The sequence below is a fragment of the Morone saxatilis genome, unplaced genomic scaffold (genome assembly GCF_004916995.1).
Source record: "Morone saxatilis isolate NCDOM2014 unplaced genomic scaffold, NCSU_SB_2.0 Contig11, whole genome shotgun sequence".
In the NCBI taxonomy this organism is placed as follows: Eukaryota; Metazoa; Chordata; class Actinopteri; family Moronidae; genus Morone; species Morone saxatilis.
Window position 1 is genome coordinate 28,595,748 of NW_023339663.1, and position 11,502 is coordinate 28,607,249.

Sequence of the window (11,502 nt, forward strand, 5' to 3'; positions counted from 1 at the left end):
AGCTGATTATTAGGTCTGATAATGCAGGCTGTCTGGTTCTGTACATGGAATTTTGCCATTCTCTACTCGGCTGTCTACGTCAATGCTTGTGTGCAAGATGGCGGGGCTGATCTACAGACACACAGACACACACACACACACACACACACAGATGCCTGGCCTTCAGATTAATTGTTCAGTAGGGTTGCAAAATGAATGGAAATATGATCATGATCTTGATTCAGGCCTCTGTGCAGTCTCATTTTTATGTGACGAGTCTGCCATTGGAATGTAATTATCAGTTTGTTATGAGGCATCAACAAATTACACGTGTGCATTGCACTACATGACAAACGGTAAAGAGGAGCAGAACAAATGTAACGTGTGGGAGACGGTTGAGTAAAACGCAGTGAACTGCTTTTTAAGAACAACAAAATGTGTCATCGTTGCAGAAAGCCAGCGATTCTGAGGAGGAACAAATATACATATCACAACGTAAAAAACGAATGTTTGGGGTGGTTGGGTGCTGTCTCAGCCCGCAGTCTACTAGAGTTAGGTAGATTTTGGGCCATGTGGCTTTTTTCTAAGAGCATCAGTAAATCTAGGGACTAGTAAACATATCTTTTACAGGACATGTTGTGAAACAGTACTGCACTGTCCGTACTGGAACTCAGAAGCTGTGAAAAGATGAAATTAAAGTTTCCTACTGCATCTCTACTACCTGCTGCTTGATTATCAGTCAGAGTTCAGCATGCTGCCTCTCTAAATAGATGCCAGCCTTCCCATTGATTTTTGTTTGGGGTTTATACTTGAAAGTATTGGCAAAAATGTACATCTTAACAGATGATTGCCCCTCTCTCCACAGCTATCTGCTGATCACAGTGGGCGTGGTGTACGTTCGCTCCTTCCCCCAGTCTCGAAAGGACATTCTGAAGGACCTGGTCGAGATGTGTCGTGGCGTCCAGCACCCACTCAGGGGGCTCTTCCTCAGAAACTACCTGCTGCAGTGCACCCGCAACATACTGCCAGATGATGGAGAGCAGTCAGAGTAAGCAAGTCAAGCTGTGTCTCTTTGAGTCTCCTGTCCACTGCGCTGCTATTCTGGCTTGCTTGCCAAACATACATGCCACAATGTGCTTTTTAACCTCACTCCACAGGGGAACAGAGGAAATGACGGGCGATATCAACGACTCCATCGACTTTGTCCTTCTGAACTTTGCGGAAATGAACAAGTTATGGGTTCGAATGCAGCATCAGGGTCACAGCCGAGACCGAGAGAAGAGAGAAAAGGAACGACAGGAGCTTAGGATTCTGGTGGGCACCAACCTCGTCCGCCTCAGCCAGCTGGAGGGCGTCAACGTGGACAAGTACAAACAGGTGTGTGTTTGTCTGTCTGTTGTTTTTAGATAAGATTGATTTTGAGATTCGATCCATACAGTGGCAATATTTGGTTTGCACTCATGTCTTCCAGTGGTTTAAATAAGATCAGAATTTCAGTTTATAGCTAATTCTTAAGAAAGTATATAAACACATTTCAGCGTGATGTCCTTGTCCAGAACTTTTCAGAATTGTTTTTGGCCTTCATCATGTCAGAATTCAAAGAATTTAATTTCTGTTAATCCTGGGGAGTTGGCATCTCTCCTGATGTCTCTTTGATGCCTGCTTTTAGTCTCGCTCTAGCAGTGCTGTATGCTTCTTTGTCACCAGACTGAAAAGCAGCTTACACTGGTTTTCCTCTGTGTTTCCCTCCACAGATTGTTCTTGCTGGAGTGCTGGAGCAGGTTGTGAACTGCAGAGACTCTTTGGCTCAGGAGTATCTAATGGAGTGCATCATTCAGGTAGACACCTCTGGTGCTTTGATTCAAACTCTTGGATTAGTGGTGGAGCCAATACTGACCTTAGTATCTGATATTGGCCATGGCATGACAATCCTCATTAAATACACTCTTTTTATCTATGCTCTATAATTAGACTCCCTAAAGAAAGAGAAAGAAATAGTAAGAGCGCACATTTGGGTGAGCGTGGGTGGACAGAAGGGGGGGGGGGGAATCACATTTTTATTTGACAAGTTTGAAGTGTGTGGTACTACACTGCAGACTGGAGACCACTAGAATGACGTGACATGAATGGATCTTACTCGTGTCTACATTATGGAATGGATGTTAATCATTATGGATAGGCTGATGGCTACAACAGAAGAGTAGAGTAGAATGCACTGTTGCACTGAATGCATTTTTAGATAAAAGCACACCTGTGCACTCCTAAACTAAACTAAACTACACTTGTCTTGTCAGGTTTTCCCAGATGAGTTCCACCTTCAGACCCTGAACCCTTTCCTGCGTTCCTGTGCTGAGCTCCATCAACACGTCAATGTCAAGAACATCATCATTGCCCTCATTGACAGGTACAGTTTGATTCACTGTGAAATAACAACGCTAATGAAAAACTCCTGCTTAATGGCAAATGGTAAATCATTTTTGGTTTGAGATTTTACAGCATTAGCAATATCATTATTTGCATATAATGCTTTTGATGAAGCCAATTATTCGATTCATAATGTAGCACAGTGAAGTGTCTGTGTGTATTGTTGAAGTCGTTAAATTTACCCAAAAAATTGTGTATCATGCAATATAGGTGAGGTGTTAGTATAACTTCAGACAGTAGTTAGTGATGGCGTTGTCTTGAATTGCATTATGGTTAAAGGTGTGTCTCATAATTTAGTTTACCCTATTTACATAGGGTGCTGATTACTGATACTCAGTTGCTCCATACAGTCCACAGTGCTGATAGTATACTGCTGTCCCAGGGTAAGCAATAGATTTTTTTTGGAGTTTTCAAAGAGTTAGATTAACTGGGTCTTCTGTAAAAAGGAAAATAACTTCTCCTTCAACTAAATGAAACATGACTAGTATCAAGAGATGGTTTAATAAAATTACTGTCAAGTGAGAATGTGTGTTTTGTTTTTCAGACTGGCTCTGTTTGCTCATCGAGAAGATGGCCCCGGCATTCCAGCTGAGATCAAGCTGTTTGACATCTTCTCTCAGCAAGTAGCCACTGTCATTCAGGTAGGTCACATTAGGTTTACCTGGCCTGTAAGACAATTCAATCAGTCTCCACACAGTACAGACTGATTGAATGGAATGGGACTGTTTAAAGTCCCATGCAGCCGATATTTATTTTTCAACTCAGACTCGACTGGACACTTCTCCTATGGCTCATGTATGAATTCAATGCAGTCACATTAATCAGAATCAAGTATGTTAAAGTGTTGGAATAGATATTGACTAGTGCAATAAGTTACTAACACGTGTATTGTGGATGTTTTTATGCACAGTATATGCAAGTATACACCTCTATGCTGTCTGCTTAGAATTCCATTTGAGAGGGATAAGGATAAGACCTGACTTATACAGGATAAGACCTGTATAAGGATAGGGTGCTTTTGTCAATTCAAGAGATTATACAGTATGACTGATCAGATGGCCTTGATACAGAACAGCTTGTGTAGGAAAAGTAACACAGACACTGTGTTAAATTTCCAACACAAGCTGTTCTTATGTGACACAGAGGCAGTACCTCCTTACACTCATTGTGGGAATAGTTCTTGAAAAATTGGGAGACTGGTTTAGAAAAGCCCTTACCAGAATCACTCAGCTTTGTCTACTGGGGGTAGTCCGAGTTAGCACCAGCTAGAAGTATTCTTCACCCTGAAAGAGGAACTGGCTTAAGCTGATGACTGATAACGCTGCCTTTGGCTTGATGGTAGCCAGGCTAAATAATGATCTGTCTGGCCTGGAATCATTGTTTTAACTATATAAAAGATAAGGAACAGGGGAGGAAAACGATTACTCTATTTTATTTGCAGTATCGCACCATGACGTGCTTTGTTAGGTTAATGTGTGGATCTATAGTTTCATGTTTGACAAATCCAAAATTTTGATGTACTGTAGCGCCTACCAGAGGGGAGATGTTGAAACAGGTTGTGTCCTGAGTGTGAGGGGCCTGCAGTGATTTCTCCTTGCTTGTTTCCTGACTTTGGAGGTGTGCAAGTCTTGATGATTGCTTTGTAAAACTGGCTCAGCAGTGTCTGTGGCTGGCACAGGAAGTACATCCTGTTTTAAATTATAAATAGCCTGGGGTCCTTCAGTGTTTAATAAATAGATGCATTAAAGAGATTTCCTGTGATTTGATGTAATTTCCTTTAAAAAAAAAAAACAAAAAAAAAAACTAGGCTGCCCCTTCCAAAGCTATGGTGAGCTTAAGTTTAAGTTAAAAACAACATTGCTGATGTTTTCATTCTGTGATTCCTCCTTCAGTCTCGCCAGGACATGCCATCGGAGGATGTGGTATCTCTTCAGGTATCTCTCATCAATTTGGCTATGAAATGCTACCCTGATCGTGTGGACTATGTAGACAAGGTCCTGGAGGGCACTGTGGAGATATTCAACAAGCTCAACTTGGAACAGTAAGTCCCCAAAGTCCTGACACACCAACAGTGCGTTTGGTGTGAATGGTCACAGGATGTCTGCAGTATTTAACAGTGTATTCAGTGGAGTGAGTCTAGCAAATACTGGACATTTGGCCATTATTGGGTGTTTTACAGTAACCCCTCCAAGCTCCCAGGGTTGCAGTTTGCTAGTAGTTATTTGAAAACATAAAACTAACGAACGTTATTAAAAGTTGAATTTTCACAACAATGCAAGAAAAGAGACGAGCTACACATTCAGTCTTTAAAGGAAAAAAAACAACCACTTGTTTGGCTAACTTTCCATCCAAATATATCTCAGATTTTAACTGAATTTAGAGTAATTCAGCAATAGAAAATATAAATGAATGCTTGTTTCCATCCACTACAGTTATGAGAATATTAGGAGTTGGTTCATTGAGATCAGCAGTAGGTGGCAGCATTTCTCTGGTTGGAAAACTAGAAGAAAAGGGTTGCAACAAGATGATGTCAGGGGTGTGTCTAGAGGGACTGCCTGGTGTTTCCCCCCATTATCCTTACCTTAACACTTTTCAGAGGCTGTAGCAGGCTCTTTAAAGCTAGAGTCAATGTACTGGTATCATATGAAAACTGCTTGCATGTTGGTAAGTAAGCTCCAAAGTAAGCTCCGAGGTAATTTTACTTACATGCCCCTTTTATACTAATCCAATGCAGCTTTGGGCAAAAACCAGGCAGTTTTTTGTGCATGTGGTATAAATGTGTTATTTTTACCACCTGTATTTGAATATTTCTGCTTACTGGGGTTCTAAATGGTATTGGAATTGCATACATTGGGAATGACTGGAAAACTGAGAAATACCCCTGCAAAAATCAGTGCCCCTTTTGTGCCATCAGTCAAAAAAGTCTGGACACACATTTTGGGATTTTGTAACTAAAATGACATTATGTATGTTTACTTTATAATGTGCATAGGAATACGTTGATGGAAACACTGCTAATGGGTGAAAGAGGGTGAGGCGCAAAAAAAGACCTACATGTTTACACAGTCGAGAGAACCTAAAAACAGAAATGGGGAGAGGACGGAGAGTTGGAGTTGGTGACAGCCTGGATACCATCATACACCATATTACTTGCATTGTTACTCCATATATATACCTTTTTAATACAAATATGATCACAGACAGGAGAGAACAGGGGTTGTAATGTGCTCGCTTGCTTGCACACTTCGTGTCACACTTTGACCCTTACCTTTTCCCTCCTGTAGCATAGCGACCAGCAGCGCCGTGTCGAAGGAACTCACCCGACTGCTGAAGATCCCGGTGGATACCTACAACAACATCCTGACAGTGCTGCAGCTCAAGCACTTCCCACCGCTCTTCGAGTACTTTGACTATGAGTCGCGGAAGAGCATGAGTTGCTATGTGCTAAGCAACACGCTGGACTACAACACCACCATCGTGGCACAGGAACAGGTCTGACTCCTAGCTACCACTTGAGCGCAACATTTACACGTTGGCCTTTTAATGAAAGTTACAGTGAATGCAGCACCAACTCTATCACCTGACAGATCGTTGATATTGGACGATTCCGCAAAATCCTGATAACTGTTGCTGCTAACATTTTTATACATTCACAACAACATTTTGAATGTGTTTTTTTTTTCTACTAGTGATGGGTGGACTGATTCTTTTCACAGAATCGATGTCTTCGAGTTGATGCGTGTAAATGTGTCGAACCGTTCTAGTTTTGATACATTTTGCTAAATATGGCGTATAATGATTCCCGCTCATTCTTTGGGTGTCCTGCTTCCCATGTAGCAGGCAGTTTGACAGCGAGGGGGCGTAGTCTGGGATTGTCTTTCATGAGCAGGGAGCACTCGTTCAACAGGCTGACCCGGTACATGCCAGACACTAAAAAGAGTTGTTCAAACTTGTACTTAATCATATTTGCCCATCACTAATTTCTGCATAAGGAAACCTTATATGCCGTTCATCATAATTTCCATGGACACAGTGAATAAATAAAACTGGACAGATGCCATAAAATGTAATTATTTAACTTTAACACATTTTTGTTTCTTATTTATAAAAAGTAAATATTAACAATAATATAATATTGTTTATTCAATATATTAAAGGGAAAATAATACAAGTATTGCGCATTGTCCGACTTTCTGCGTAGGAGTGTGGACTAAAAAGCCACAACGGGTAAATGCAAGTTTTTCCAAGTGGGAAAGGAAGTGCAGAAAGACCTCAGCTATCTGTTGAATGAGGCACCATTTGTCCTAGAGCACTGAGTGAAGAGATAATTTGACCATAAAGCTGAAAAATGTAACTCCGAAACACACCTTTACTCATGTGGACCAATTGTTTTGGTGCTTGAAAATGGATTTATCAAAGTCTTAGGTTCACAAAATAGTGGAATATATGAATAAGAAAAAGTATATAAATGTATAATATATCAGTTAGTTTCACACAAAATGTAGACGGACGCACAAACCCACCAATTAGGCACGCTAAAAAGCAGACGTTTTCTCCTCTTCCTCCTAGTTTGCTGTGTGAATCACGTACGCTCTTGTGAGAATATAGACTTGGAAGCGGAGAGTCTACAGATTCAGACAGTATCTGAACCATATTTCTGTTCTCTATTATCGCAGAGATATTAATAGAAAGTCACAGACCAGCGCTCAGTGACCCCAGGGAGTTGAAATAGCAGCATCCTTTGATAGCACCGCAGCAACGCTAGATGGATGTATCTTACGTGATCAGCCTGTATCCTCCTTTTATTATATTCCCCACACTCACTGTTTCACTTCACTGATGTCGACACAGAGTGGGCTACCTGTGTAATTACAGAGCTGGAGTTAGATCCAGTTCCATTACATTGTCACTGTGATGGAGAGCAGTGATCACAATGAGCGGGTTTGCAGTGGAGATGGCTTTGTTCGATAAGACTACTGAGTCTTTCTTCATCCACTCAGCCAAAAGCAGGAAGAAAATATGTAGGAAAGTACATCAAATCAAAACTGCTCCCTCTCTTGTTTTTTCTAGGTGGACGCCATCTTGAACTTGGTATCCACACTGATACAGGACCAGCCAGACCAACCGGCTGATGATCCCGACCCTGAGGACTTTGCTGAGGAGCAGAGCCTTGTTGGTCGTTTCATTCATCTGCTCCATTCTGACGACCCTGATCAGCAGTACCTTGTGAGTCCTTTCATCTCGTGTACTAGATATACTACATACTACAGTCTACTGCCACTACTGCACTTTTTTTACTATTATCTCTGGTTTTCATTGGAATTAACATTCTGATTTGTGGTCAGATTCTGAACACAGCCCGGAAACACTTTGGTGCAGGTGGAAACCAAAGGATTCGCTACACACTTCCTCCTCTGGTGTTCGCTGCCTACCAGCTGGCCTTCAGATACAAGGAAAACTCGTCACTGGTATGCAGACATACTTTATCTCATCATTACAGGGTGCCCCTGGGGTCTTAAAGGTTCAGTGTGTTACATTCAGTAGGCTCTATTGTAAGGAATATAATATTCATAGGTATGTTTTCATTAGTGTGTAATATACATAAATATAGAATTATTGTCTTTTTGTTACCTTAGAATGAGCGGTTTTTATCTACAGACGTTGTGGTTTGCCTTCCATGCAGTCTGCCATGTTGAACCACCATAGTTTTTCCTACACACTTTACAGCCCCTTCTCATTCCCAGGTTGTCAAATACAGACATGAGTGGTGCTCAGTTCAGTTCACCACTAGATGCGACTAAATCTTAAACACTAGTCTTTTAAAATGTCTTAAATATGATTTTGACAGGTCTTAAACATTGATTGGATTGGATTGATGTTGTAACAACTAAAAAACATAACTGACCGGAACCAATACTGATTGTCCTTCATACTTTTCGCCAGTATGGATGTAAAATATGTCTTAAACTGCATTCATAAAGGGATTACAAAGGTATTTAAAAGCCTCAAATTTAACCTGTTGAATTTCTGTATAAATGATCTCAAATCTGTCTCATCAGGATGACAAGTGGGAAAAGAAGTGCCAGAAGATCTTTTCCTTCGCTCACCAGACCATCAGTGCACTTATCAAAGCTGAGCTGGCCGAACTGCCTCTTCGACTCTTCCTGCAGGGGGCGCTGGCTGCGGGCGAGATTGGCTTTGAGAACCACGAGACCGTAGCTTACGAGTTCATGTCACAGGTAGAACGTTTGATTAAGCTGTTGGTCCTTTGCATCTCTTGAGTGTTCAACCACCCACCAACCCCACTTCTTCCATTTCTCCTCTTGCCTCTTCACCAGGCCTTCTCGCTGTACGAGGACGAGATCAGCGACTCCAAAGCCCAGTTGGCAGCCATCACACTGATCATTGGCACCTTTGAGCGAATGCGATGTTTCAGCGAGGAAAACCACGAGCCGCTGAGGACTCAGTGTGCGCTGGCTGCATCCAAGCTGCTGAAAAAGCCTGACCAGTGCCGAGCCGTCAGCATCTGCGCCCATCTCTTTTGGTCCGGTCGCAGCACTGACAAAAATGGTGAAGAGGTGTGTTGCAGTTGTTTTGGGTATTTTCCACAATTTCAAACTTACTTTTATCTGGAAAAATCTTTGCATCAGAGAACGGAACTAAATGTCCTGTGTCATCAGTATACTCCCTTTGAGTAGTAGAATTATATTTCAATAATATAATATGTGTCCAGTAGGTTTGCTACATCATAGTTCTGCCACATTTCCAGAGCTGTTCTTGCTAACCCCTGATGTGGTGATGTTGCGTCTTTAGATCCGTGATGGTAAGCGGGTGATGGAGTGTCTAAAGAAAGCTCTGAAGATTGCCAACCAGTGCATGGACCCATCGCTGCAAGTTCAGCTGTTCATTGAAATCCTCAACAGATACGTCTGCTTCTATGAGAGAGAAAACGATGCGGTAGGACACCCCAAATGCCAAATTTCAATTTTTTTGTGTGCTGTGTACAACCATCAGACTGACAATACATTAAACAGGGACGGTATCACATTGTATGGACATGCATACAAACAAAATGGGGACCCACTTGTAAAAACATGCCAAATTCCAGAGTACCTTTTAAGCAACCTCTGTAAGTCTAAATATGTTGATTTGTACAGCTAACAGTTGACTAATTGACCCTTTCTAACCTCTGTCAACTTTCTCCTCTCCCGCACGTATGTGCATATGCTGAATGCTAGGCTCATCTATGTTGAAAAGACAACCACATTTTGAAGATGGTTAAGCGACATATAGTCAAATCCTAAGTTAGCTAATGTTAGGAGAATGCTAGCCATCTAGTTAGCTAATGTACATCCATCGTTAGCTATCTAAATACCTTGCATTTTGCTAACATTAGCAATCACATGTAACCAGCTAGCTAATGACTGATGTAGAATAGCTAGCTAGTTAGCTAGGGTTTTGCTAACATTGGTTTACTTAAGATTTGACTATATGTCGCTTTTATCTTTAAACCAAATTGAAAATATGGTTTTCTTTTCAACACAGACGAGCGTAGCACGTAGCATGTCTAAATACAGGACAGGACGAAGTTGAACGAGATTCTGACTGAAGCTTGCTTAACTGTTGTCAACTGAGTACTGAGCAAAAAGGGGTGGGACATAGAAAGTTTAGTCATTTTGATGGGACATCTTGGCTGTATTAATTTGAAGCCAACATTGTTTTTAACCTTCAAAACACACAGTTGCTTCCATATGATGTGAATACAGTCTATAAAATCTATTATTAATATCAACCAGGAAGTCTTACACTGTGCCGTGTGCTCTCCCCCTCCAGGTGACTGTCCAAGTATTAAACCAGCTGATCCAAAAGATCAGGGAAGATCTTCCCAACCTGGAGGCGAGCGAGGAAACGGAGCAGATCAACAAACACTTCCATAACACACTGGAACATCTTCGCCTGCAGAGGGAATCCCCTGAATCCGAGGGCCCCGCCTATGAGGGCCTGGTCCTTTAAAACTATTGCAGGTTGGAAGGATGTGAAGCCCATCCTTAGATGTTTCACAATATTATGAATATACAACTGCACACACACAAAATCCCATCCTGTAGGCCAGGAATAAAATTAATGTCAAGAAGAGCTAAAAGAACTCACTCCTTCATTTTATTATTCATTTTTCTGCATCATTTCCTCCTCGCTGTCCCTCACTAGCAGAAGTGTTTTCTGCGACAGGTCAGAGGTGTTAGATTTTAAGAAGTGTGTGCCAGCAACACTGCACAAGTCTTGGGCATCATTCCTTTATGAATTCCTACTTGACCAATTTGTCTTTAACCTGTATCATTTTATTGTCGAAGTAGACTGTTGTTGTAGGTGTATCCACGGAGTCATCAACCCCTCACTTGTTCACATCTTTCCATACTGAGAAGTGAATGTATTAGCTGAGTGTATAAAGGCTACAGAATCTAGTAGTGGTGTTACAGCTGTGTTGCATACAAGCTAGTTCCTACCCCTGAATAATCAATTACTCTGCTGTTCTTTAGGGTGGGACCACCCAAACTGAAGACCAGACAAATGGAAGCACATACAAACTGGCCCCACAGGAATGACGCAACAAACGTTGTTCCCATTAGAAGCTGATAAATGTTTTAGAACAAGCATCTTTTCATCTTGTCGGGCTTTGACTGTGGGAAATTAGTCAATTCAGTTAGTAATTGTGCAGCCTTCTGCATGATCATAGTCTTCAGCCAGCTGGGCTGCAAAGAAATGACAAATAACGTCACAAATCTAGTCATCTGTAGGAGCGAAAATTGACCCGTCCTAAGTCCCACCCCTTTTGGAACCCTGGTCCTGTACTTAGATATGCTATATGCTAGGCTCATCTATGTTGAAAAGACAACCACATTTTGAAGATGGTTAAGTGACACAGTCAAATCTTAACGATCACATGTAACTATCTAGTTAACAACTGATGTAGAGTAGCTAGCTAGGTAGCAAAACCAACATGGAACATCTTAAAACATGACAGCCAAAACAGACATTTGACTATACTTTTAACACTATAGTCTTATAACAGATGTAACCAGCTAGCTAATGATTAATGTA

At 41.5% G+C, this 11,502-nt stretch overlaps 1 protein-coding gene across 2 annotated transcripts in view; it reads left to right on the top strand.

The window, feature by feature from the left end:
- Nucleotides 1–11,502, top strand: part of vps35 (VPS35 retromer complex component) — a 14,944-nt gene extending 3,442 nt beyond the window's left edge. Inside the window, exons 5-18 of one of the 2 annotated variants that reach the window (XM_035651724.1) lie at nucleotides 845–1,027; nucleotides 1,137–1,356; nucleotides 1,734–1,817; nucleotides 2,274–2,383; nucleotides 2,948–3,044; nucleotides 4,296–4,444; nucleotides 5,688–5,895; nucleotides 7,474–7,629; nucleotides 7,749–7,871; nucleotides 8,463–8,642; nucleotides 8,742–8,981; nucleotides 9,217–9,360; nucleotides 10,237–10,427; nucleotides 10,941–11,502. In XM_035651724.1, the coding sequence (XP_035507617.1) occupies nucleotides 845–1,027; nucleotides 1,137–1,356; nucleotides 1,734–1,817; nucleotides 2,274–2,383; nucleotides 2,948–3,044; nucleotides 4,296–4,444; nucleotides 5,688–5,895; nucleotides 7,474–7,629; nucleotides 7,749–7,871; nucleotides 8,463–8,642; nucleotides 8,742–8,981; nucleotides 9,217–9,360; nucleotides 10,237–10,416 (2,074 nt within the window). In that variant the 3' untranslated portion in view covers nucleotides 10,417–10,427; nucleotides 10,941–11,502. Of the gene's footprint in view, nucleotides 1–844; nucleotides 1,028–1,136; nucleotides 1,357–1,733; nucleotides 1,818–2,273; nucleotides 2,384–2,947; nucleotides 3,045–4,295; nucleotides 4,445–5,687; nucleotides 5,896–7,473; nucleotides 7,630–7,748; nucleotides 7,872–8,462; nucleotides 8,643–8,741; nucleotides 8,982–9,216; nucleotides 9,361–10,236 lie in introns of both variants that reach the window. The other variant, XM_035651723.1, reaches the window with a different exon arrangement.